General features: G+C 39.7%; 1 protein-coding gene across 1 annotated transcript in view; it reads left to right on the forward strand.

The window, feature by feature from the left end:
- The window catches only part of TLN2 (talin 2), a 146,565-nt gene that overhangs the window by 59,083 nt on the left and 60,047 nt on the right, over nt 1–27,435 (forward strand). The window contains 22 exon segments of the mRNA XM_032123451.1: nt 165–262; nt 909–1,038; nt 2,490–2,642; nt 3,506–3,648; nt 5,068–5,195; nt 9,580–9,643; nt 11,764–11,868; nt 12,220–12,234; nt 12,236–12,275; nt 12,278–12,375; nt 13,254–13,355; nt 15,711–15,787; nt 17,388–17,568; nt 19,468–19,581; nt 20,229–20,337; nt 21,012–21,220; nt 21,334–21,432; nt 22,532–22,699; nt 22,832–23,126; nt 24,042–24,208; nt 25,282–25,410; nt 26,908–27,021. Of these exon segments, the coding sequence (XP_031979342.1) occupies nt 165–262; nt 909–1,038; nt 2,490–2,642; nt 3,506–3,648; nt 5,068–5,195; nt 9,580–9,643; nt 11,764–11,868; nt 12,220–12,234; nt 12,236–12,275; nt 12,278–12,375; nt 13,254–13,355; nt 15,711–15,787; nt 17,388–17,568; nt 19,468–19,581; nt 20,229–20,337; nt 21,012–21,220; nt 21,334–21,432; nt 22,532–22,699; nt 22,832–23,126; nt 24,042–24,208; nt 25,282–25,410; nt 26,908–27,021 (2,738 nt within the window).

A 27,435-nucleotide genomic window follows, 5' to 3' on the forward strand; every position in this document is an offset into this window, starting at 1 on the left:
ATATTTCATGAAGCACAGAAAAAAAATTCTACCCGAGTTTATTAAGAATGGAAGGTAAGTGTAATGTAGGCTTAACCCTGAAGCTGAATAGCCCTGAATAAAACCATGTTGGCTTTACTAGGTTTGATATTTTTCAATGTGTCTCTGTCTGTTCTGTTCTGCAGCTTCTGACTACGGATTGTTCCTGTCAGATGATGATCCTCGCAAGGGTATATGGCTGGAGGCTGGAAGAACACTGGATTATTACATGCTGAGAAATGGGGTATGGTGCAAGTCTGTTTCTTCCTTTACCACCATGTTCTTAAAAATTTGTTTACTTAATAGCAAGAAGAATGTTTAGCATTTGGAGGGGTAGGAGGCTCTTGAGCCTGTTCCTGAACTTGACCTAGTCCTTTTCCTTGCTGTGCCTCAGATGTCAGTTTTTTCCTGCATCAGGTTGTGACTGAGAGCTACTGTGGTCAGTAGTGTCTTCATAGAATGATTAACAGAAAGTTGAAAACTAACTTCTGTTATATGCTTTATATTTGAGGTGACCTTGTGTTAGAGTTGGTTTCTTGTATAGTTGAGGTGGTGAGGTCATACTGGCTCACATTCTGGCCAGCTTGCTACAGCCACAGGGCGTTGCAGTCCTTTTGAAATGCTGGACTTGGTTTCGCAGAAAAAGGCACTTTGGTCTATCTTGCCCTGACAAGGTCTTACCACTTAGGACAATTCTTGAAAAATTACATTGGCAGATCTAAAAGTAGACACTTCTCAAGTTTGTTAAATGAGTAAGTTGCCTGTTCTGTAACAAAAGAAAAATCCAGCTTGGAGAGTGGGAAGGGAATCCTGTTTTAGGCATCTAAGGTAGTGCATTGGCTTGTGGTGGCTTCCAAAAGCATTTTGAAACAGTTGTGTTTATTTCCTAGGATATATTGGAGTACAAAAAGAAACAGAGACCTCAGAAAATACGTATGTTGGATGGTTCAGTGAAAACAGTCATGGTGGATGATTCTAAAACAGTCGGAGAATTGCTGGTTACCATTTGCAGCAGGATAGGTAAGATTCTGGGACCCACATGCTTAAGAACTTTTTTTTCTGCCATATTTAAATTTTGATTGGTAGGACGTTATGTGTCTAGAAATTGGCACATGTGAAAAATTTAAATTTGTTTCAAGTTACTATTTACTAAACACTTTCTTGAAACGCATTGTCCAGGTTTTATCAAGGTCTGTAGAGAGTCACCTGTATCCTTAAACTTCAGGATTTAGCAGTTAAAGGCACAAAGTTATCCAACAGTACAGGTACCAATTTTTTATTGTACGTTACATTTACGTACTCTTTCCTGCAATGGGGTAGAGATTTAGAACTGAATTTATACTCAGTTTTAGTTGGATAAAAGAGGAACACTGCTGACCTTGAAATGTACCCAAACTTAGGACTTTGTGTTGTTATGATTAGAGTTGATCACAAAATTGTATCATTTGTAAAGCAACATATAGAAGCCATCCAGAGCAGCTGGTCAAAAACGTGTCATATTTCTTATAGTCTGTCTCAGTATTTAGCTAAATAGACATTTTTGAAAACAAATCCGTATTTAATGCATGCACTGTAAGCATGTGTCCAACATGGCTTAATTTAAGTCGTAAACCTGTGCTTAAATCTCATTTAGAATTCAAGCGGCCTTAATTTGATTTATGTTACTTTACTTGGAAAGTGAATCATCTGTTTCAATTTTGAGTTTTTCTATGTTGGATTCTAATCTGCTGTAACTAATTTACCTCAAAAATGAGTTTGATTTATTTTCATGAATGTGGTCATATAGGTGAGCATTTAATTCGCTGTCTGGTATAACATAACCATGCTTTTCCAAACAGTACAAAAACCACGCAGAACAAAGAAATGAGAGCAACCTAGCACATCTGCTAAATATTGTGAACTGATTTTTGATTCAGTTTCATGTAAAATTCACAGGAAGAGTTGAGTCTTAACACTTTAAAAAATTAAAAAATCATAAATTTCACATGATTTCTGTTCATCAGTTGGCTCTGCCACATTTCTTTTACATCATGGACAAGCTGAAATTACTCAGTCCTCAGAAAACAATTGTAGGCATCCCTGAATGGAAATTTACTATAGCCAGTCTCCATTTTGGAATTTACTGCTATTTTAAATTCCATCATGTTTTTAAACTGGCAGCTTCTCTTGATAGGCAACAGAAAAAAAATACCTTATGCTTAATACCTTTCTGAAAGTGGCAAATGCAGCATATGACAAAGAAATGATGTATTGGAAAGACAAGGTCAGATATTGGCAAGATGTCTTAAATGCAAAAGTTGCAGAGTATTCTTCTTGTTCCCCATACACAGTTTTAGCATTTCATCTGGCATATACTTATTGTGTTTGGAATAAGCCATTGGTATTTTAATATGTGGGAAAGAATATTTCATCCGTCCTAAAATGTATTAAATTTTTATTGTTACAAGCACTGGATTTATTTATAATTCCAGGAATAACAAATTATGAGGAATATTCCTTAATCCAGGAGAGCATCGAAGAGAAGAAAGAGGAGAGTACAGGAACACTTAAGAAAGATAGGACACTGTTACGTGATGAAAGAAAAATGGAAAAACTGAAGGCAAAGCTTCATACAGATGATGACTGTGAGTAATGTATTCTAGGGTAATTCTTTGATTAGTATCTTTCCACAGTATAATGCAAGGAAGCCATGCAGGAATGCATTTTTCGACTATTCAGTGTGTCTCAGTTGGTTCCTGGCTGTATTTTGCATCCCTTTGTATGTAGTGCTGCCCACGACTGAGTATTTTTGAAATGAAGTGAATGGGCAAGTTAATGCCTCTGAGAGTCAGCAGGTGTTTTGAAGTGCTTTTTGTTATGTTTGGTAGGAGTATTCCAACCTAAAGTGTGAAGGGTCGTTTTTGTCCCTTGATTAAAGTTGCTTATTTAATAGCTGATGACTACTGAAAGCCATCAAAAGGTAGTTTTGTGTTTGAAGGCATACATTTTAACTGTCAGTGAAGTTTGCCAAAGAACTAAGGCAGTATTTGGTTTGTTTTGTGTGTTAAGTCATGAGAACTGTTTTTTCTGTTTTGCTGTAAGACACTAAGGTTAATTGTAAGTAGCAGGAAGATGTTCTAAAATTGTGTTTAGGAATAAGAAAGGTAAACAGAATCATTTGTTTTAGAGGTAAAATGTGGTATACTTAATTTGTAGTGAAGATTTGAAGATCTAATTTTAGTGGTAAAACGTTACTATAGTTGTTTCGTCAACAATATTAACGGTGTTTATGCGGTAGTATATCCTTGTTGATCAGCAGTGCTGTTTTTCAGTTCTCATTTGTAGCAAACCTTCAGCACTGATGACTAGAAACAGAAATGAAAGCAACATCTCTTGTGGAGTTTCCCCCCACAGTGGATATGCCAATTATCCCATGAGTTTCACAACAGCCTTGAACACTGGCAACAGTGTGGATTTAACAATGTGCATGTCTGTGGCTCTGTTGCAGTAAATTGGCTGGATCACAGCCGGACCTTCAGAGAGCAAGGAGTGGATGAAAATGAAACGCTACTCTTGAGACGGAAGTTCTTTTATTCAGACCAGAATGTAGATTCAAGAGATCCTGTTCAGCTTAACTTGCTTTATGTTCAGGTACAGTAGCTTCTACCTTGCTGAGGAAACCTATTAGGTTAGTTAGAAAACTTCTGCTGTTTAAATACTCTGTCTTCTAGAATTCCAGCTCTGGATGTGCTTTAGTTTTACTCTTTTGTCTGTCTCTCCAAAACCACATGATAGTACAGAGGCTTTGCTGATTTTTTTAAAATCAAATACTTTGAACCCAGTAATGGACACTGAGGCAAAAATCCACTGGCTTTCATGTCCTGCTTCCTTAAAATTTGTAAACGTCTTTAGTCCCAGTTTGCTCTTTTTAGTCCTTCTCTGTCTTCTCTGGATGGTGCTCTCTGTGTAATGTGGAGTTTCAGGTCAGTCTTGTGAACAGCTTTATGTTTCTCCTGTCTTTTTCTCTTCTGCCTGATCAGTGAGAGAGCTTCTTCTGCACTCCTTTCCAGTCTTCCACTCAGACAGCACACAAGGCAGGCAGGTTTCCTGTCAAAAGGGTCCATGTCATGGAACACAGTAGGAGTCCATCTAAACATGTTCCCAAAACTGTTAGAGGGACTGTACATACCTTAGCAAAGCCAGGAGCTTTATGCAGAAGATACTATTTAACTGAAGGTGCCATCGCAATTGCCTGCAATTTAGTCTGAAGAAAGTAGGCTTTTAAACTCTTTGTTAAATGTAGGGGGGTTTTTTAAGTAAAAAAACAAAAATGAAGGTTTGATGAAATGAGCTGTTGTTACACTTGATATTGCTCTAAATTACATTTTAAAAATCTGAGGCAAAAGATAAGGCTGTTCTATTGCTTATATCAATACATTTTCGAAGTTTTTTTAGAAGTCTACCATACTGAGCTGTTCTTCTGCCACTAAAATATTTCATTCAGGCTGGTATGACAGTATGTGTTGATAATGCTTTGTCATTGCTTTGTCTATGGATAGGTGAGCCTTCTATTGCCAGAGTTATAAAAATCTGTCATCTTCAATGACTGCCAAATTTATACAGAAGGAAAAAAAAATGCTGTGTGCCTTCTACTGTTGCCATATCTCTAATAGTAATTTAGTTTTTACATACTAGTTATGGAGGTCCTTTTCCCTCCTATATGAGGCAGTAGGATGAAAGCTTTTCAATGTGTGTATATGCACAGACACGTATCTGTATATATGTGTGTACACACAGAGAAGTGTATGTGCATGTTGTATTTTATTTACATGCATCAGGAAATGGCTGTCAAGTTCTCTTTTTGATCATAGCTTCAGTAAGTCTCCATAGATACTCACAAAGAAATAATCTAGCCCTTTGTTTTATTAGTCACATACACATCCAGGATGGAATAATAAGGACATTCAGAAGGAGAAGTGTGTGTTGCTGGCTATATTCAAGCTTTCAAGGAATTTGAGCTGGAATAGTTGTTTTGGGTGTCCCTGACATATCTTTGTTTATCTTCTCTAGGCTCGTGATGACATTCTGAATGGTTCCCATCCCGTCTCCTTTGAGAAGGCCTGTGAATTTGGAGGCTTTCAAGCACAGATCCAGTTTGGACCTCATGTAGAACACAAACACAAACCTGGATTTTTAGAGTAAACACTTCTAACTTCTAAATTTGGGTGACCTCAAGTGTAACTAATGTTGAGTTGTCACAGATTAAACACATTTTATTACTCCAAGCAGAGGTAATCAGATAAAGTGTGTTTTCTATAGCAAATCTCCCAGTGAAAGGAGCCTTATTGCACGAATCAGCAGCCTCAGCTGATGAGGGGACCTTTGGCAGTAGCTTATTAGACAGCACAGGGCACTGGCTTCTCCCAGAGTGCCAGTTAAGTACACACTTAGTACTAGGAAAGTACAAGACTAGAAAGAAGATTTGTCATTTAAATAAAATGAATACTGCTGTGTTTAGAGGTTAAATTTGCAAACTTTTTAGTGGTATTAATCACATGGTCAGATTCACTCTCTCATGGTGTTGTATGAATTGAATTCTAGGACTGTGTTCTTTGTTTCAGGCATGGCCAGAAGTTCTGCTTACAAGTGGCTCATCGTTAGTTTTTATTGTGATACTTAATTTACTGCTATCAGCAGGGCAAGTTAAGTTTGACTGAAGTCTAGATGTCCCACTTTTCTACTGATTTTGATTTTCTGATTGGTTTACCTGCAGTAGAATTAACCAAGGGCTGAAGTCTGAGGAAGGCAGTGTAGGAAGGTAAAAGAGAGCTATTTACTGCACAGTCCATAGAGCCTTGCCTACATACGAGGCTCATAAATACCTTAATTGGAGGCACAAAACAATGGCTGCATATTTGGTTTCTGTCCTGTTCCACTGGCAGAGTGCTCAGTGCTGCCTCAGGCTTCCTTTGTGAGCCCCTCTGGGGTTTACAGTATCGCAGGGAATTGCTGTGAAGTTGTGTCTTGCTGTGGAACATGCATTGCTGCAGCATTGGGTGTTTGAAGCACTTCACTTCTGAAAGATATTCCTGAAGCAGCAGTTCAGTTATGCAAATAAACATCTTTCAGTTCAATTAATAATCAGCTTTTCTTTTTACTATCTGTCTGCTCCTGATTGGCCCATGAACCTTTCCTGTTAGAGCTACTCATGTCTAGGAATTACAGGGGCCCAGTGTAACAGCTTCAGTGTACTCCTGGTTTTTATTTCCTAGAACTGTGACCAGTTAACACAACAATCTTTTTCTGGGATTTGTCCGTTGTCTGCTTATTCTTCCTTTCTCCCTCCACTCACTGAAGAGTATTCCTGCAGCAAACCATTGGGGTATTATCTCATGATAAGCTAATCTTGTGTCATGGTAATGATTTCAAGAGTTAGGTGTTCCCCGTAGTTGCTTTTAATTTTTAGAGCAGTGATTTCCCATGAGCTTAACCAGCAGCTTTTGCAAACTGCTGTACAGTGTTCCATTGCTTAAATTTTTCTAGGATTTTCTAATGTACTACTTGGTTTTTTCAAACTCCCTATAGTAAGTGTGTTTTATGGCAGACTGAAGCTGCTAGCTGGATGATGCTTCTACTTTGTACGCAGCGCTGGATAGTTTGGAGTCCATCACGAAATAGCCATCACTCATACAATGTGCATTATCTTTTTTTAATTCTAATAGAGATGAAACATATTTATAACTGAACCATATATTAGAAAAAGAATGTTACTCCAGTGGAAATGATTTTGAACCAAAATTCCAAAATTTAGAACCTTATGTTTTGCAGGGCATTTTCTCTACTGTTGTTTTATTTTCATTTAGGGCTTTGATTGTATTAGAACCAAACTTGGCAGGTAACCAAGTGTAATTGCTCTCTGTCCTGGTGTTTAATCAGTTTCATAAAATTAAGTATTTCTGATTTAGAGGTAATTCAGTTTTTGTCCTCTGTAGATGAAGCTGCTCCAGAACTGTAAGACCCTGGTCATTGTCTCCTAATTTGAAGTGTACATGTTTATGATTTAGTGTCGATGCATTTGGTTTTACATAGCCTTCATGACAGCCTTTTTGTGAAACCTCATGCTTTTGTTTTGTGAGTCTAAATGAGCCAAGTGATCCTGGCTCACTATGAACCATATATAGAAACAGTGTTGTTAAATGCTCAATTTTTTTTTCTGAAGACGCATCTCTCATCCTTTCAGAAAAAAAAACTTCTTAGTTTGTTTTGGTTTTTTTTATCCCCTTGAAAAAGAGCGAGCATTTTTTAAAGTTTCATCCAACTGTCTTCTACTGTTTGGTGCATAAACACTGGTTCTTTTCAAGTAAGAAAGTAGTTTTATTTTATATAAACGGTATGCTGTAGCTCAGTGTGTGAAATACATTTGAGAGGTATCCAGTCACTTGCTACTGAAACCTCAAGTTGCTATAGGTTCCCTTAAGGGGAATCTGTCAGCTCGTACAGAAAACAGCATAGAACAGAATAACACTAGTATTTCATGAAATTGTTTGGAAATAGCTTAGTTTAGTTTGCCATGTCTACAATATGTTTGTGTAGAGAGACCTTTTGTATCCTTTTCGGTCGTTGCTAAAGTATTCTTGGCACAGATAAAGATTATTGCCTGCATCTTGCTAAGACGTTGGCATTGGTTGTTGGAATTCCCTTGAAGCTCATGCCAAAGTAAATTGTGAAAGCATTAAACTATCAAATTACAAGTAGTCCTTCTTTGTGCCCGTCATGGTACAGATGCAGTTTTGCATGGCACCTATGGAGGTACCCTGGGGCTGAATTTGCTGAGAGAATATCTAATAAAGAGCTCGCACTGTTTGTCTGCAGATAGGAAAGGAACACCTCCAACTGCACACTTCCACTTCTTCGCAAGCACACTGGCAAACAGAAAAGCTGCAAATGATAATTGAGCTTGATGCTGAGCCCAATTCTTGAATCTAAACTGGTTTGCTGAATTAAGTTGTATTTTTCACAAACACCTTTATGCTAATGAAAAACAATCTAAATGTTGGCACTCATGCATAATTTTTTAAGGAACTAGAAGATGAAACTCAGTGTAAATCAAGTTAAATCAACACTGCTTGCTATTAGCTGTTTTTAACTGAGTTCAATGTCCTTCTAATATGTGTAATTTAAGGGATTAGGGAAGGCTAAATTATAAGGTATTTCCATTCATTTTGCTAGCTCCAAAATAGCTGCAAAATGAAGTGAAACTGTGTTTGTAAAGAAAATATCTGGATTATAAGTAGAATTAAAATAATTTCAGTCTGTTCATGACTGGCATTTCACCCTTTCAGCTGAGGTGTGATCACTTGTCTCTTGATTTAAAAATAATGGAAGGTGATAGGAGGAAAAAGCTTCCAATCCAACTGCCACTCTCATGTGCAGGGGCATTACAATTGCTGTTTAGTGGACAGAGCCCAAATTATTTTCTTAACTCTTGCTGCTTATAAAGCTCCAAGTAATGTTTGCTTAGCAGTGTTATCTAAAGTGTTACATTAGTTGAAAGGTAAGTAGACAGGCTTAAAAATGTAATGGTTTTGAGAGTTTATCAGAACATATACATATGGATAGCTGAGAAAATTAACTCTAGAATTTAAACTGCGTTGATAACTATAATTTTTTTATGTAAATCCATTTCCAGAATTAAACTGTTTAATTCAGGTTTGGGTTTGTTGTTTTTTTAATTTGCCTTGGGATTGAATTTAACTAAACTGGTTTGAACCTGTGAAATTCTGTATAAAAGCACCAGTTGTTTCATACTAGAGACACCAGCATTTAAGACAATAAGCTGTATTCAGTCCTTACCTACAGTTTTAATTTGGCTCTTCAGCCTTCCCTACCCCATGATGTCTTTGTAAGTAAGTCCCCAAGAAAAGCTTTCATTATCATGTTTTAGTGAGATGTAGCTACTACAAAATCAGAAGAAAGATTAGCAAGAACAGTTGTTCTTACTTTGTTTTATAATGCTAGAACTTCATGGAAAGGACAAAATGTGTGATCTCAGTACTGGGTAGTATTTTTGAAGCATGAAATCCTAATTTAGTCCTTCAAGCTATTTTGTCGATTGTCTGCAATGGCAGGCTTTTGTGTTTAAAACACACACACACAAAAAAAGCACAGTAACATAAACAAAAAACTCAACACAAATACCCATCCCCTCAAGATAATAAAACCAAAGCAACTCCCTAGGAACAGCTGAGCAGGTTTTTTGCCAATCTTATTTAAAACAATCCATGCTTCTCAAAACTTCTAACTTTGTATCTTAATAGGTAGTTCTAGCCTTCAGTGTTAAGTGTTGTTTGTTTACAGAATACATCAAAATAAGGAGGACATTCTCCAGTCATACTGTTTCTGTGATTCTTAATAGTCTAAAGTAGGGGGAATCCTTAGAGACTAATTATTTTAACAGTGCAAGTTTCTTCAGGTGGAAAATGACCTGCTGGGGGAACCTAGTGCCAGTAAAGATGTATGGAAAGCATCCCTCCTCAAGAAGGAACCATTAACTTTGGAATATCTTCTTTTTTTTCCCTCTAGCCTGAAAGAATTCCTGCCTAAAGAATATACCAAACAAAGAGGGGCTGAAAAGAGAATATTTCAGGTAATTGTGAGGCTGATAAAACTACTATAGTTTCACTACCTTTATAAGAAAAATCTGATATTTCCCAGGTGTATACTTTGTGTATATTTGAACTGTATAGCTATCAGAAAATGAAATATGAAGTATTTGACAGCTTTCATTTTATTTCTTCAGCAGATTTATTGTCCTGATCCTTTTTTCTTCACTGGTGAAGAAATGTGCTTTGTTAAAGGGGAGATAGTGAAAGTTCAGTATTTTTAAGATCTTTTTGTCAGTTGCATTGAAATAGACAACGTTTAGGAAAGCCAGTTTTGATTTCAAAAATGAGCCTCAATTCTGCTTGTTAATGCTTGAATTCAGTGGTCTGTGTGGGAATCATCCCATTGTGAAAGACTGGAGCAGTTGAGTATAAAATGGTAAAATATACTGATACTGTTAGAAGTGATCTCAGAGTCTGAGTACTGTAGATGCACCAGATATCTCTGCCCACTGAAATACAAGTTCGGCAATACAGTGGAAGTTGGAAAATTCTGAGGTCAACAGGTGAGAAAAAGTCATCTGGCTTCTGGAAGGACACACCAGAGATCTGTGATCTCAACCTGGGAGACAGGAGCAGGAACAGATCACATCCTTTCATTTGTCTGCTACACTGCCAGCCGAAGAATTCTGTAACTTTGTAGGTCTGTTCTACCTGGAGTTTTCAGTACTCCTTGTAGATCAGTATGTCTAACACTTTTGTGTGCACCTTTAGGTGGTGCAGTGACATTGCAATTCAAGCAAAAACCAAATTTATTCACCTCTGAGTATTGTAGCCATGCTGTTCATAGCATGGAATTTTTGCCTGTGTCAGATTAGACCTATGAGTAGTATCTGTCATTGCATGCTTTAGTGCATGGCCCAGAAGCTTATCAGTGAGGGCACTGATCTGGGCAGAGATGTAACAGCAAGGTGGAGTATGTGAGTTGTCTTTTTGAAAAAAAACCCAGCTGTTTACCAAGTCATAAAATTCTGGAGCTTGGCAGGTGTTTTTCACCAAATATTCCATCTGCAGTGACTCCATTTGTGCTCCTTGCTCTTTCGGGGTTCTGGGTGTGTTCTCTGTGCTGAAGTTGACAGGTAGGAGCAGACTGTGTTCTTGGGATGCAAGAGGTTTTTGGAGTTGCGGTTGCTTCTCCCAGGCCTCCCCCTTGGAAGCTCCCACACTGTCGAGGTGGGAGCAAGTGGAGTGGGAAGGCGTTTCCCATGTTCCTGGTGCTCCCCCTGCTGCCATCAGTCAGCATGAAAGAGGTGGCACCCAGCAGTTCAGAAGCACGTGAGGGGAAGATAGGGTGGGATAGGGAATCCCACAAATAGGATTTAACTAGCCAGGCGTTTGGATACGATTTTCAGCACAGTGGTCTGGGATAGGAGAGCAGATGCTGGGAGAAGTTTGAATACATAAGATGGGTACGTGTCATTACTTATAGGTAATAATCAATCTACTAATGAGCAAGTTTTTTAAATAATAAATAGAGACTGAGTTACAAGGCACACTTAGATGAGTATTTCAGGATGAACTATTTAGAAAAATCATTGTTCCTCATCTGTAGAATTATTTTTGTGTGATGGAAAAAAATGCTGGATAGTGTTGCAACTGGCAAAAAAAGGCCTATTTGGAAGTACCTGAAAGACATGAGAAATGGTGAAATACAAAATGTGAGGCTGTCATGAATCAGAAGTTCTGGGCACAAAGCAGGAATAAATAATCTGTTTCTGGGGGGGAAAAAAAGGCTGCTGGTACATGTAAGTGATTTTTTTAAAGCTGAGTGAAGAGACATTAATTGTATGAAACCTAATGGTGTCAAATAGCAGGAATACCTAGAATTTTAAACTGTGTCAGAAATGGTTCAAATGTGCATTGTCTGAGACACAGATTGAATGGTTGATGGTCAAAGACAAGTGTTCTATTTGCCCAGGTTGTTTATTTTCTCTGATGTGAGGGATTATATGATAGTTTTGCTAACATTTCTACCTGGTATTTTTTCAAATATTCTAATTGTAATGAGTATTAACTAAGCATCCTGAAACAGATAAAAGCTGTACCCTTTTTTTGTTTCCAGAAAGTGCAGGTTCTGCCTAATTGGTACTGAACTTTCTTACAGGAGCACAAAAACTGTGGTGAGATGACTGAAATAGAAGCCAAAGTGAAGTATGTGAAGCTGGCGCGTTCCCTGCGCACCTACGGTGTGTCATTTTTTCTTGTTAAGGTAATGCAGCTCTTGCTGTGACCATCCTGTATCCTTGGTTGTGGATTACCTCAGATCCCTCACTAAGCAAAGGTTTGATACCTCAACCACTAAAATATTTCAGTTTCCTGGAGGACTGAGAAGAGGGATTGTCTTTTGAACTGAGTGGTAAAGATGCACTAAAGACCAGAGCTTCTTAATGCATTGCTTGAAAATCATTGCCTGTAAACAGACAAACTAAGCCTGGAGTTTTAAATTGTCACTGTCTGCATGCCAGTTTCTTCCCTGTGTCAGTATATTCTATCTTGCGCTTCCTTTCTCCTGTGGCAAGCCACGTTTGTGTGGAAAACAATCTTCCGCACCTTTTTATAGGACAAAATGAAAGGCAAAAAACAAGCTGGTTCCTCGTTTGCTGGGGGTCACCAAGGATCAGTGATGCGTGTGGATGAGAAGACCAAGGAAGTGTTGCAGGAATGGCCACTGACAACTGTGAAACGCTGGGCTGCCTCACCTAAAAGCTTCACTCTGGTAATCTTTATATATTCAGAGGACAAGATCTGTGGTGGCAAGGAGATTTAGAACAGTTTCTGTACTGTAACTTGTTCTATCTTTAATTTTCTAGCATTATGTAGAGTCACTGAGTCCTCATGTAATAAATTGGCCCATATTGGAGTCCAGGTTCAATCTGTAGTTTGGTGCTTCTAGACAGGCCAGTTCCTCAGAAGTACTGTTTGAATCTTCTAATAAACCACTGTTTAAATCTGGTTTGTGCCTAAGTACTAAACAGTTAAAGCATTATTATTCACACTTGTGTAAATAGTTATGGTCCTTCTCATTCATAATGTGCTTTGGGACTTGCAAAATAGGAACATGAACAAAGTCGGATGGCTGATTCATGCATCTGATAATTACAAATTTAGAGAAACTTCATGAATGTGATACTTTGTTAATTGGTCTATAGGAGGCCACTGCAACATTCATTTTGGATATTAAAGGTTGTTTAAAGTGATGGAGCAAGAGGCAGAGGCTAGAAAGTTGCATTCACTTGATTCATGTGCATCTAATTTCCAATTGCCTGGATGATTATGCTCTAGGATTAAATTCTAAAAAAACTTTTCTCCGTCCTCGAGTGAAGGAATCTGATAAAGTTAGATGAAGTCTCTTGGGCGTTTGAGTTTGTGGAACGTGTGTGACTAAGCCGAAATAAAAAGCATTCTTCTCTCCTCCCTTAGTCCCCCATATAGACTGGTTTAGAATCTTGGAGCAGTTTATCTTACTGTTGCATATAATAAAATGTCTATGCAATTTTAAAATTTGAATTTTCTCACTTGTATTTGGTACTGTTTCTTCATTTACTTACTTTGCATTTTCAAATAGGTTTTGGGTTTTCTCCCCTTTTTCTTCAGGATTTTGGTGAATATCAGGAAAGCTATTACTCAGTACAGACCACTGAAGGAGAACAGATCTCTCAATTAATTGCAGGTTACATTGATATCATCCTAAAGAAGGTACAGTATTAACGTCTTGGCATGTAGCAAAAAAGCCAATGCACAACCTCAAATATGTGCAAACTGCAATTTTTCTCTCATTAAGTCAATGTTGTGTTTTGATGTTCTATATTTTTACCTGCAAATAAGGCACTGCTTCTGGAAAAATCAAGGCTATTTATTACACCTCTAGCAAGGGTCAGACTCAGTACAGCACTTCTGAAAAAAAAAAAAAAAAAGCTTTGCTTTTCTGTCTGGAAGGTGACCTTGTGACTGTGAATATATATCCAGGGAAGAGTCCAAAGCTTCAGTTATGGATTTTTAAGCTACGGTCCAAAGTGATGAATCAGGTGGAAAGAAATTATCCTAGAAACAGTATTTAAAACTACAGCAAGACTACACAATAGTTTGTCCGGGTGCTGCTGTATATAATGTACCAAAACTGAGAAAGTTTTTGGCCAGAAAAACAAACCCAAAAAGCCCCAACAGTACATCGCTTTAAAAACACCGTGATTAGGTAAAGCAAAGAATTAGACCTCAGTTGTGCAGGGAGGGATAAAATCAGTGTTTGTGAAGAGGTCAGACTGCCTTGAAACTTGTTTTTATGGAATGTGCCTGGCAGGAGAGAGGAAGGCCTGATATGCATCTCCACTATTCAAAATATTCCCAAGCGAGCAAGTGCAACAGCAAAAAATGGCAATTTTGCCAACAAATGTGGAGCTGAATGGTCCCATTCTAAGCATGCTGTATAGAAAAGCAGGGTGTTCCAAACAGCACTGATTGCTTCTTGTCAAATTTTTACTTTCTTGACAATCCAAACTACATCTTTATTACTGTAATGGATTTTAGTAGTAAGAAATCACAAAGTTAAGTAGCCCAGAAGAATTTATTGCCTTTGTTCATGTGAGCAGTGTAAGGATGTAACATCAAGTGTTACGTAATAAGAGGTTGAGGAGGATTGCCAGAAATTCATCACATGCCTTTTTCTCTGAGGCTGTCAGGCTCAGGTTTAATAAACATCAAATAAATTGCAGGTTTCTGTAGATGGTTTAAAACTTGATTCAAAAATAGCTTTGCTCTCTAGTGCCAAATGAAAGCAGCCTTCTGTCTTGATAGAATACAAATGTGCAAATTTCCACTCCCAGTCCTTTGATTTTTTTTTTTTCCCTCTACCATCTGCTGACACAGCCAGTTTAAAATGAATGAATTAGGAACAGGTTAAAGCATAAACACCCATGATTCATATGAGAAGCTGCAGTTCACAGTTGTCGAGCCCACGTTATTTCTGTGATGGATGCCTCAAAGTGGGGTTTATTGCTGCTCAGTTGCATATTGTTAATTCTTGGTGTGTTTTGGACTGGGTCCACCTCATTTTCTTTGGTGTGCATTGATAGATACGTTTTTTTTCTGCTCAAGTGTTATTAATACAGTGGTTCCCCCCACCCAACCCCTCATGTCCTGCAGTTTTAGTGATAGGTCATTAATCAGGTGACAGGGAACCCTGAACTTGAGTAGCTTATACCAAAATTAAGAACAGTAGATTTTTTTTTACTTCACATATTATTATGGAAGTAAGGCACAATCTTGATTAGAAATAAGGAGTTTCAGGTTCATGCATAAAATCAAACTCTGATAGTAAGAACTTCTTTCTCCAAAGCCGTGTGTTCATATAGATGTGCATGAGAAGTTTCTCTTAAATGTATCCAAGGTCATAGTGGATACTTCTCTATTTATGTTCATCTATATGGACTCAAGCTACGAATCATGTAGCAAGGTGGAAAGCAGACAGTTTCTCTGCACTAGGCCACAAGTAAAAATAGTCTCTTTTTATAAGGCGCTATTTCTATGATTTGTAGTTCCCTGTTGTTTCTCATGGTTTGCACTTAATGCCCTTATGTATATTTACAAATCTCTCTTAGCGCTAAGAAACCCCTCCCTCATGAAGTCAGACTGTCCTGAACTTTAAAACACCTATGATAAAATAACTTGGAGACAGTATTCAATTTATTGTCTTTACTTACAGATATGTGTTTCCTACTGGTAGGTAGCACCATACAGTAACATTTCAGCACTTTCCTTATACCTTTGTTCAGAAAGGCACCAGCAGGCTTTTTCCTTTATGTCCTTCATCTGCCAGGGTTAAGAACCTGGGCTGTTAAAGGCTGAAGAGCACCTCTTCTCCAGTGGAGGTTGTATTGTCAGTCACTGCCCAACAGCATGGTGTTCAGCACCAGACAAGGCTCTACAGGTGTCGTGGTTTAGCTACCATGACAACAGGTCATTTGATTAGGTTTGTGGTAAATGGCAAGGAAATGGTGGAGAGAAAGTAAAAAACAACACACATTGTTTAACTTATCTTTTTTCCCCCTCCTCCAGAAACAAAGTAAAGATAGATTCGGGCTTGAAGGTGATGAGGAATCAACCATGTTGGAAGAATCTGTTTCACCTAAGAAGTGAGTGCATGCCACAGGAGGAAATGGTCTGTCTTTAAGAGCGTCACATTTAGCTGCGGTAGCTTTTTCAAATTAAGTAGTACAGTTATTACTGCTAAAGAATGGTTTCCTACAGAGTATTTCAATAGAAGGAGGGCTATCCCCAGGCAATTCAGCAGGCTCCTAGCTTCATTCAAGGATTGAAGACAAAATTGTTGGTTGGCGCAACCAGCAGTGGCACCAGGTTGTGCTAATTTGACCCTTGAACAAAGGCACTCAGGCTGTAATTCAGTAAAATGCAGGGGCAGAGAGTGGGATAATGAAGCAGAGCTGAAAAGCTGTAGTATTTTTTTCATCTTCGTGTATGATTTACAAGGTTTTAGTTGCTTGTGTGTGCTAGTTCCATGGTTTCCAGTAGATTTGACTCCTGTCAGTTTAGTTGTACACAGTGTTATGAGCAGAACTGACTCATTTCACCAGCCAAACACATCAGATGTGTGGTGGCCATAGAGGAAAGGGTTTGGTACAAGTAGGGCAGGTTATGGTTTTGATGGGAAAGTAACTGAATATAGCAAAACACAGAAACTGTAGAGCTGGCCGTGCTCTTGAAAAGGAATGTCAAATCTTTCTGTGCAGTGAGACAATAGAAACAGATTTGTGACATTTTAAGCTGTAATGAGCCACTCAAGTCTTTTCTTGGAACTCTTGAGGGTGGCAGTGTCAGCAGTGTGTATGTGAAAAGTCCATTTGATTTATTGTTAAGCATACAGTTTATATGAGATAGATTTGTTAGCTATTTCATGTGGCCTTATGGGAAATTTTATCTTTTGATGGATCACACATGTTCAGATGTGCTTTATTTTGATATGGCCCTTTCCAAATCACTTCCAGAATATACTGTTAGCTAAGTGCTGTGCAGAGAAGCCCAAAACTTGTAGTGGATAAATACAAGATTTTTTCACAGTTGAAATCACTTTTCTTTTTCCTCAGCAGGGTGTTGTTGTTAAAGCCTGAATTTCTGTCAACGCTTCTAGCTATTAAAGCTTAAACCATGTTTAAATATGAGCAGTGTATCTGGCAAAGCAGTTCGTGACCGTGGATGGCAGTAACTTTATTTATTATTCTCCAGCCCATTATCTGATGGACTGCCAGATTATTTGCAAGTGCTGTGTGCCTTTGTTTGTATAAAGGTGGAAGAAAGAAAGTTTTTATCCCTGTTCTAGGGAGTACTTGAAAAAATCTCTGTAAGGTTCGTGCTTCTATTTTCTATTTATCAGCCTGTGATACAGCTGAAACAAAGCAGTTGTTATGCCATAAACCTTGCTCTAGTTCTGTCTGCCATGCATCTAAAAGGGGTAAAGCTATTGTATCATCTATAACAAAACTGCCCAGTGCCATGTTTCCTTGGTGCCTGCTCATTAGTGCTGTTAATAACTGATCTGCCAGAAACCCCAGATTATCTTTTTTTCTAATATGTTAGAAAATAGTTAGAAAGAAAAACCATAAAGTTTTCCAGATTCTCCAGATGTTGTGAAATGTAATTTAAATCCTAGAGGAAGAGCAGCTGGCAGAACTCAATTTGCAGGAGCTCACTAATTCTGTGTTGGATGTTTTTTCCCAGATCCACTATTCTGCAGCAGCAGTTCAACCGAACCGGGAAGGTGGAGCACGGCTCCGTGGCACTGCCGGCTGTGATGCGCTCTGGCTCCAGCGGCCCTGAGACTTTCAACATTGGCATCATGCCTTCTCCCCAGCAGCAAGTCACAACCGGCCAGATGCACAGGGGACATATGCCCCCACTTGTGAGAAACCTCCTTGTTTTGTGTGTGAAACCTGCCTGTGCAGCAAGTAGTCAGAAACAGCATATTATACATATTTGTAAGAGCAGGAGCCCTGGCTGTAACTTCCTGACTGTTCTACCAAACATAAGTTTTGAGTATCCCTTAAATATTTAGAGTGTCACATTTTGACTTATTTCCTCATTTTCTTTGAAGCAGGCTTTTCCAGCCTTTTCTTTACTTCGAAGCAGTTAAAACTAGTATTGAAAGGACAAAAAAAAAGGTTTAAAGACTGGCAAAAGTAAGCAATTTTAAGGATAAGGCTTACTTCTAGCTTATCACTAGCCCACCAACTTAGAAATTTTTTAGCAGGTGTAAAGCTGATAGTGCTTTTTTTCATTTAAATTGAAAGACTTTCACAAGCCCTAAACAGCATTTAGAGAATATAATCAATGCTTAAGATCATGACATACTGCTAGAAGAGTAGTCTGTGTAGTGGATTGACCTTGGCTGTTTGCCAGATGCCTGCCCAGCTGCTTTTTCACCCCTACTCCTCAAGCAAAGAAGTCTGTATGAAAGATATACAAGATTAAAAAAAGCTTTATATCAGTATAGTTCAAGATAAAGACAGGGAAATCATCAATTACTTTCATGGCAGAACAGAATCAGCTTGGAGGTAATGAATTTAATTTATTGTCAATTAAAATACAGTTGGATGGTGAGAAACAGATGAAAACTAAAAACACTTCTCACTCACTCCCTTTTTTCACACAGACGCAACTTCACTCCTTCATTTTTAACTATTCTGCTCCTTGCTCACAAGTGGTAAATTTGTAACAGCCCATCTCTGCTTCTTCCTCCTCACACTTTTCCCCAGCTCCAGTGTTTCCTTCTTGTGGGCTGCAGTCATTCAGGATAAACTGGCTCAAGTGAGGGTCCCCTATGAGCTGCAGTTCCCTTCAGGAGCGCCTGCTCCAGCACTGGGCTCCTTCCTGGCAAGGCCCCTGCTCCAGCACAGGCTCTCCACAGGCCTGTAACTCCTTTCAGGGAAGTACCCACCTGCTGCAGTGTGGGGTGTTCTGTGGTCTGCAGGGCAGATATGGGGGTACCCACTCCAACACAGCCCTCTCCACAGACTGCAGGGAAATACCTGCTGCACTTTGCTCTCTCCCACAGGCTAAGGAAACTCAGCTCTGCTGTCTTGAGCATCCCCTCCACATCCCTCTCAGTCACTGGTATTTGCAAGGTTGTTTCTTGAACTCCTTTTTCCCTGCACTGCCCTTTCTCACCAGTTTATCCCAGAGGTGCCACCGGTGTGGCTGCTGACCTCAGCTGTGTCCTGTGCTGTGTCTGTTGGAGCTGTTTAGAACCGGCTGTGCTTAGCATGGGGCAGCCCCTGGCTAATTCTCCCAGAGGCCACGCCTGCAGCCAAAACCTTGCCACAGACACTCAATCCACACAGCATCCTGCTCTGCCTAAACCCCTTCTGTTTTCTCTTAGTTTATGCATCTTGATGACAATTTAGTTTTAGAATCATCCTTGATTGCATTGGGAGGCTGTCCCAGAAAATCAATAATGATCTCCTAGAAGCAAGTTGAGTTTTCATGTTGCTCGAATGCAGGTTGCTAAGACAGCTCAGTGGGTTTGTGTATGTCTGATGGCCATTGTTTGAGCTGAGACAGTTGAGCACTTTATATGTGTGTGAAAGTACCGAGGAGAGTAAAATGGCATAAGCAGAATCAAGACTGTGAGAAGAGTTTGAGAGCTTTGCTTTCTCCACTGCGCCTGGGGAATGGCAGCTCTCTGAAATTGGCCTGGGGTGGTTGCTGGACTGTTGTCACTCAGGGTCTCTTCATGCTCATGTGATGTGCTTGAAGTGCTCTCTGGAACACAGCACAGCCATTGCCTTGCTCTGCCTTGCAGACCTCAGCTCAGCAGGCCCTGATGGGGACCATCAACACCAGCATGCACGCAGTTCAGCAGGCACAGGCCGACCTCAGTGAAGTGGATAACCTGCCACCTCTGGGGCAGGACATGGTGAGTTCTTCTAATCCACACAGAAATGAGCCTTAGTGCTTTGGGGTGTTTACAGACCAGTTTAGTCATGGTCCCCAGATCTAAAGTGATATTGCTAAAGCTTTTAAAATGAGGTAAAAATGTTGTGCTCTCTTTGAGGAATTCATGCACAGTGTTCCACCTCACTCTAATCAGTCTCCTGAGATCGGATGTAGCAGACTTCCTTGCATAAATCTGCCTGGAATGCTATTGTTTTGTGGGCATATGTACAGTTAAACACAAACTACGGGTAATATTAATGGTGGGACTGACTGCCTCCCAGAGACATGAAAAATAAGAACAAAATATGATTCTGTTGTTCTTGATCCAGGCTAGGGCAGGAGGACAGAGCCAGAGGGTTATTGCTTACAGGGGACTGTCATTCAGGAGTGTTTAGCCTTGCTTATGGCATTTACCATAAAAGGGCAACTGTTGAAATGTGAGAGCAAATCTGTAGTGAATTAATCAGCAGAAGAAAATGCTTGCTTTCATATTTCACTTTAAGGGCCTGCTGGTTGTCCTCTGTTTCGCTTTTAGAAGTTCATGCAGGAATGGGAGATGCACACAGTATCTTGTCTTACGGAACCTCGCTGAAGTCCTTAATTCTTCTTTTTGTTATTGCTCTTCAGGCATCAAGAGTATGGGTTCAGAACAAGGTTGATGAATCAAAACATGAAATACACTCTCAGGTTGATGCAATCACTGCAGGAACTGCATCTGTTGTTAACCTTACAGCAGGTAAATTTCACTGGGAAGGATTTCCTTGCAGTCTCCTAACTATTTGTCAATCTCTAAATCAAGTCACATATGAACTGAGTATGGGGCAGCTGCAGAAAATTTTCTTTAAAACACGCCAATAGCTAAGTGCATTGATGTGTGGAAACAGCTTGGTGTCCCTCCCAACGCAGATTTTTGTATTTGCAGTTTCTGTAAAGGTGTAACAGTCACAGAAGATAAAATGGAGCTTGCTTATCCAACAGTAGAAAGTGCTGGCCAGGTTACTACAAGAAAGCACCATTGATCTGGCTGTTGTTAAGGAGAGATTGTTTTTATTGACAGTGGTTTTTTCTTCAGCAAATTACAAGTTGAGGTAGCTACGTGTGGCTTAAAGGGGACAAAGCTGTATTACCTTAGGTTCTTTCAGTATTTAAAGAGGCTGAAACTGTGGCCTTCTCAGCAAATTGCATTGAATGAAGACAAATTCTCTTAGAGGATAGATTATTGCACAAATGTAGAAATCAGAAAATTTATAGCAGTCTAATTTTTTTTAAGTGATGAATTACTTAGTAGGCATTGCTTGGCTGTCTTGAAATGTCTCTTTTCTCTCAGCAGAGTGTAGCTTGTTGTAGCTGCCCCCATTTCCCTTGCAGCCACTGAACCATTCTGATCATTGAAAACCATTTGCTCTGCAGGGGACCCAGTTGACACTGATTACACTGCTGTGGGATGTGCAATTACAACCATCTCCTCCAACCTCACTGAGATGTCCAAAGGTGTGAAACTGCTTGCTGCTCTCATGGATGATGAAGTTGGAAGTGGAGAAGACCTCCTGAAAGCTGCTCGAACCTTGGCCAGTGCTGTCTCAGACTTGCTGAAGGCTGTGCAACCTACTTCAGGAGAGGTGAGTATAGAAAAACTTCTCAGGTTTAATGCAGAAGTTCCTTGAGGAAATCTAAAATTCAAGTAAAGCTCATTTTCTTTGAATTAATGCATTTCACTGTTACGTCTTCCCAGCCTCGCCAGACGGTTTTGACTGCAGCTGGAAGCATTGGACAAGCAAGCGGGGAGCTACTGAGACAAATTGGAGAGAATGAAACAGATGAAAGGTTCCAGGTAATGAGGGGGTTGCTTGTCAACTGTCAGAACTGTGCAGTTTTGTAATGAGGAGGTCCCTGCATAAAACCAGGCTTCCCAAAGTGTGGTTAGAAAATGCTGGAGTTTCTCTGTGCTGATTGAGGTGAATCCATTTTGAAGTTGTTTTTAATTACATAGTCACAGAGTGCTGATTTCATAGGAACCCCTACTTCATTCTGTGCATCATACAGATGCTCTCATGCTTCATGGAGACCTTTGTGCACTGTATTTCTTCTCATTAAATACAGTGGGTTTTATGTAAGTGTTTGCTGTGCCTGTATGTATACATGTAAACCAGAAGTTAATAAAATCTTTTGGTAAACTGAGTAGAAGAAAACCATTGTATTGCAGACAAAATCTTTTTAAGATGAATAGTAGTGTCAATTATAAAATTATAATGCTTTATGATTTAACAGTGTTTGCTATTAGCAGTTTAAGACCACTAAATGCTCTTAGACTACTTATATGCTCTGTAAAAAACATGTCTGGATTTTTTCACTGAATGGCAGGGACAGGTTTGTACCAGAACCACGGGAAGGTACTTTTCAGCAGCAGATAGACCTCTGGAGTGCACTTTGTGCAAGGTGTCTGCTAATAAAACTTAAAAGCCGTTTTTAGCACTTCATCCATCAGTAAATCTGTGCAAGCTTCATCAGAGTTCTCATTTGTATTCCTAGCTGAGTATGTACTACAGCTCTTGGCTAAGAGAAATAATCTAAGAATTCTTGTCTGTGTTATGGAGTGTTGGAGAAGGTGGGTAAGGAAAGGGATGGTTTATCATATCTAAAAGCAAAACAAAAAGTAGTGAGTTTAATTTTTGAAATGCAAGGTTTTCTGCCTGCTGTGAAGTTGAAATTATAAGTAAGTGTATTGGAAGTTTTTTTTTTTTTTACTGGAAAACCAGGTCATTTTAACAGTGCAGGCATTAGGAAGACTCCATCCTACTAAAAAATTGAAATATATGGGTGGGATTTGAAGTGGAGAAATGGGAAGAAATTGTTTAGACTTAGTGATTGCTGGAATTAATGCCTGAGTGTGTTTCAAGGTCACAGACTGAGTTTTCCCGTTTCTTTACCAGGATGTTCTGATGAGTTTGGCCAAAGCTGTTGCCAACGCTGCTGCCATGTTGGTGCTAAAGGCCAAGAACGTAGCACAGGTGGCTGAGGACACGGTCCTGCAGAACAGGGTCATTGCTGCTGCTACCCAGTGTGCCCTCTCTACTTCCCAGCTTGTGGCTTGTGCCAAGGTGAGGCAGTGGTGTTTGTGAAGGGGCAGAGCATCGTGTCCAGTGAGTGCTGCTGTGCGTTCCCAGTGGCCTTGGGAACAGACTCTGTTAAATAAGCCTTTTCTGAATGCTCTGGGTGCTCTTTCCATGCAGGTGGTGAGTCCCACCATCAGCTCCCCAGTATGTCAAGAACAGCTGATTGAGGCAGGGAAGCTGGTGGACCGTTCTGTGGAGAACTGTGTGCGGGCCTGCCAGGCTGCCACAGATGACGGTGAGCTACTGAAGCAGGTCAGTGCGGCTGCCAGCATTGTCAGCCAGGCCCTCAACGACCTCCTGCAGCATGTGCGCCAGTTCGCCAGCAGAGGGGAGCCCATCGGACGCTATGACCAGGCCACAGACACCATCATGTGTGTCACTGAGAGCATCTTCAGCTCCATGGGAGATGCTGGTAAGTTCCTCTGAGGAGCAGTAGCTTGCCACAATTCAAACGTGCACCACTTTTCAAGTCAAGGAAATAAAAATCCTTCTCTGACGTGTGCTCTCCTTTTAGGCTAGTGCTGTCATGATGGGTAGTGATCCAGCCCATAATATAAATCAGCAACATGCACATAGCTGTGTGCTAGATAGAGTAAATGTTCTGTGAAAACAATCAATACCATGCTAAAGGAACACTATAATATTTTGTCTGTTTTCTGCCACTGCTTCACTTCACAGAATTGTATAGCAATTTCTCATCTCCAAATATGAAGACAGGCACCTGGGCGAATACTTCACAGTGATTGACTTCCTTATGCATAGATTTTGTTGTAGGTTTTTAAGCTTACTTCTGCTTTTTTTCTGAGATGTTTCTAAAAAGTGCAGCTTCTAGAACAAGAAACAAATGGTTTTGGTCAAAACCATCTTAATGGTGCTAAGTGTCTTCTGACAAAGTTCTCAGTTTATATTGGACAAAAGATAACTCCCCAAAAACACAGGAGAAAGATGGGTTATTTTTATTGAAGGAGTGAAATCTTGGCTGAGATTTGAAAGCAAAATTATTAGTCTTTGCTGGGACAGGAGTTTCCTTGAACTGTATATTCAGAACTAGCTAAAAATACTGATCGTGTGTTTTTGTCTTACTATCTAGATTGCAAATGCTACATTTTTTCTTAATCTCCACTGTAGTGGTTTCTGTCATTTATATTGTGATCCAAGATTTGTTTATGAAACTTTCAAGTTATATGAACTATGTGTGTATCATTTTCAAGTAGAAAAATACTTCAGCAAATGTAACTTCATTTTTGCCTTGTGAAACGATGCTGAATTTTGAAACCAAGACTGAAATTCAGAGAGAAGAAGGTAAAAATGCAGTTGTGCTCCCCAGGTGAGATGGTGCGGCAGGCCAGGGTGCTGGCTCAGGCCACCTCTGATCTTGTCAATGCCATGAGATCCGATGCCGAAGCAGAGATCGACATGGAGAACTCCAAGAAGCTTCTCGCTGCTGCAAAGCTCCTGGCAGATTCCACAGCCCGCATGGTTGAAGCTGCAAAGGTACCAGGAAAATGAACTGTCAGCTTAAAATTGTAAGGCTGTACACAAAGAAGAGATGGTATGTGGGATTTATAAATAGGATCTGGCTGATAGTAGAGATAGTTTCTCTTATCCTGCGGAAGTGTGGCATTTCATGATTTACCCTAGGTACATTCCAAAAACCAATTTATCAGCTGCCTGGATTTTTTTGGTTTTAAAAGATCTTTGTGCACTGCTTTTGCTTTCCTGTGTGCATGGTGGTCATGACTCAAGCCATGTAGGGCAGTTACCACCAGCCCTGAGCCGTGGTGCAGGGTCTTGTGCCAATGCAAATGGAACAACAGAACCACAGCAATCTCTTAGTGGAGTCACTACAAAGCAACTCCCCTCTGTCTAAGCCTGGGGAATCTTGCCTGTATTGTTCCCCTCTGCATCCCTCCCTCCTCGTTCTCACAAGAGAGGCAAATATCTCAGGTTTTCTTTCCTTTCTGTGCTGTAAACCTATGTCAATCTGCTAGGGAGGAGTATGTCCTTTGAATTGTTTCCCAGATCCTGTGCTGAAATGGTTTTTACACCAGCAGTGCCAGCCATTCTGCTGGGACTCTAGAAGGCCTGCATGCCTGCCTGCCTATCCTTGACTTTCCGGTACTTTCTCAGACTTCAAATAGAGAAAACCTACTGCGTTAAACTCAAGTTTTGGACTGCAATTACTGAAGGACATATTGAATTGGAAATTTTAAAAACTGGGTTTTTTTCAAAAACCTTTATTCATACAAGTACATTATTTCAGATCATAGGGGAGGCAGTTTAAAAAGGCTTTTTTCCCAAGCACCTGGAGTGGTATATGAAGCAAATGTTCAGCTTTCTTCTTCTAAGTACCAGACATAGGCAGTAACAGCCTTCCACTAGAAATAGATTTTCTGCTTTGAAGTTTTGTAATATTTCAGTGTTCTTCTAACTTTCCTTATGATAATTTAAGGAAAATGAATGCTGATGTACCAGACACTGTTTGAACTTAAGCCTTGATGTTCATCCACATTTTCTCCAATAATTTTTACTCAGACTTACAGTTTTTGCTTGGAAATTTTGTGCAGGGAGCTGCAGCCAATCCTGAAAATGAGGATCAACAGCAGCGTCTGAGAGAAGCAGCAGAGGGACTGCGGGTTGCTACAAATGCCGCTGCACAGAATGCCATCAAGAAGAAAATTGTCAACAGATTAGAGGTTGGAAATCAGTGTTGTATTTTCAGCTTGCTCCCTTTTGATAATTAGTATCTGTAGATAATTTCAAGAAAGAAGAAATGCATATTTCAGTGAAAGTGCTAAGCAAAGAATGATAGCGCTGTAAGCTCAGTTCCAGAGTGCAAGGCTTAGAATTAGAGATGCCAGTATATCATAACATAGTCCTCAGAAAACTGAGCATCTTGTGTCACAGATGTGGTAAAGGGGTGTAAGGCTTTGACTCAGAAGGTGTTTGATGGTGGCTTAGTCCTAAAATTAAACAGCTGAGCTGAAACTGCTTCACTGCTGTGTTAATTTATCTCTATGGTGTGCCATTTACACACAGTATCTCTTGGTGACTTTACTAGGATATAGAGTTCCATATGAATTCCTGCACAAAGTTAGTTGAATCACAGCATATCCAATTAAACTGGGAAATTACCCAGAGTCAAGAAGCAGAAATGGATGTATCTTTTTACTTCCGATCTGGTGGCCCAGCCAAGATGGAGAAAGGCAATTTACTGTGCAGCAAGGATAAAATATCATGGAAGTTTGTCTTGCTGGCAAAGTTTGATATTCACATTCTCAACTAAAATTAAGAAAAGACAGATTAAAAAAAGAATCTTTTTAGTAATTCCTAGTTTACAGCTGTGATTTTTACATTAGTGTGATTCAAGTGCAATAAGGTGACCATGTTCCAGAAATACATTAAGTTCCTGTATCTGTCTAGCACTGAAAATCAGGAGTACTTTAGGAAATAAAGACTGATGCCTGTAATTTTCTAACTGCATGCAAGGAAGTTTTAGTCAAAGAGTATTTTGTTTTGCTGTTAAAACATATACTGCCTTACAAAGGAGTAAAATGTGTAATAAACTTCATGCTTGCTTCTGTTTAGTGGGCCAGTTAGTGTTGTACAGCATGTTGAAGTACCTTGCATAAACTGTTGAATTTTTAATTTTGTAGTAGGGAGATGTTGATAATAATAGATATTTGAAGAAGGTCTTCACAAAGCTTTTAGACTCAGGAATACCAGTATTTTGTACCTCTGGGTCATTTTAGGATCTTTGCTTTTGCTGTAGAGCAATCTCAGCAGAAATTGGCTCCCTTGAGTCCTGGGTCAGAGGTGTCAACGTGGCTGTGTGAAGCACTCTGGGTACTTTGCCTGTTTTCTCTGGCCTTTATAAGGAGATAATTGTTTAGACCAGTTCTGCTGTTTGTAGTTGACTTCTTTTCCTCCTGTTGAATCATAAGCTATGAAAGAGTAGGAGCACAGAATGCTTCTAATTCTGTCTTCTTCTTCACTGGCAAATAGGAGATGGGTAACTATGTTCAAATAATTTTCACCTTGAGAGAAGTGCAATTTCCTTAAGGCAAATCAAATTAAGGGATAAAATGTATTCATTTGTTGATGTTGTTACTGTCAAAGTTACCTGTAAGTGTGTGTTTCATCCTCTGAATTACGCAGTTTTATCACTGATTTAACTTTCTTTTTCTCAAAAGATTGCAGCTAAACAAGCTGCAGCTGCTGCTACTCAGACTATTGCAGCTTCTCAGAATGCAGCTGTTTCCAATAAGAACACAGCAGCCCACCAGCAACTTGTGCAGAGCTGCAAGGTAAACACAGCACAATCCATGACAACTCTTGAACTCTCTGCTTTATGTGGAACTGATGATGATCATCTCCTCTAATACTGTTGCAACCTCAAAACGAGCTTTAGAAAACCCCCCAACCCCCTCCGTGTTCATGTGCGTGGGTTCTGGAGAATCCTCGTTTACTGTATTATCCGTGCCCTGCTGTTTGTAGAGCTTTGCAAAGCTGAGCTGCTGGTAGTGCCATGTAACCCTTGGCTGCTACAAATACCCCTGCACACACTTTAGAAAAAGGCTTGGCGGGTGTGGATCTGTTGAGTTACAACCAGTTTGCCTGAAGTACTTTTACTGCAAGTTTTGGTACAGATCGGCCAGTGATGGAACATATGCAAAGCTGTGCTAGAAGCACTGTACAGAGGGGTCCCATTGCTCAGGAAT

Source organism: Corvus moneduloides, chromosome 13 (assembly GCF_009650955.1).
Source record: "Corvus moneduloides isolate bCorMon1 chromosome 13, bCorMon1.pri, whole genome shotgun sequence".
Taxonomy (NCBI): domain Eukaryota; kingdom Metazoa; phylum Chordata; class Aves; order Passeriformes; family Corvidae; genus Corvus; species Corvus moneduloides.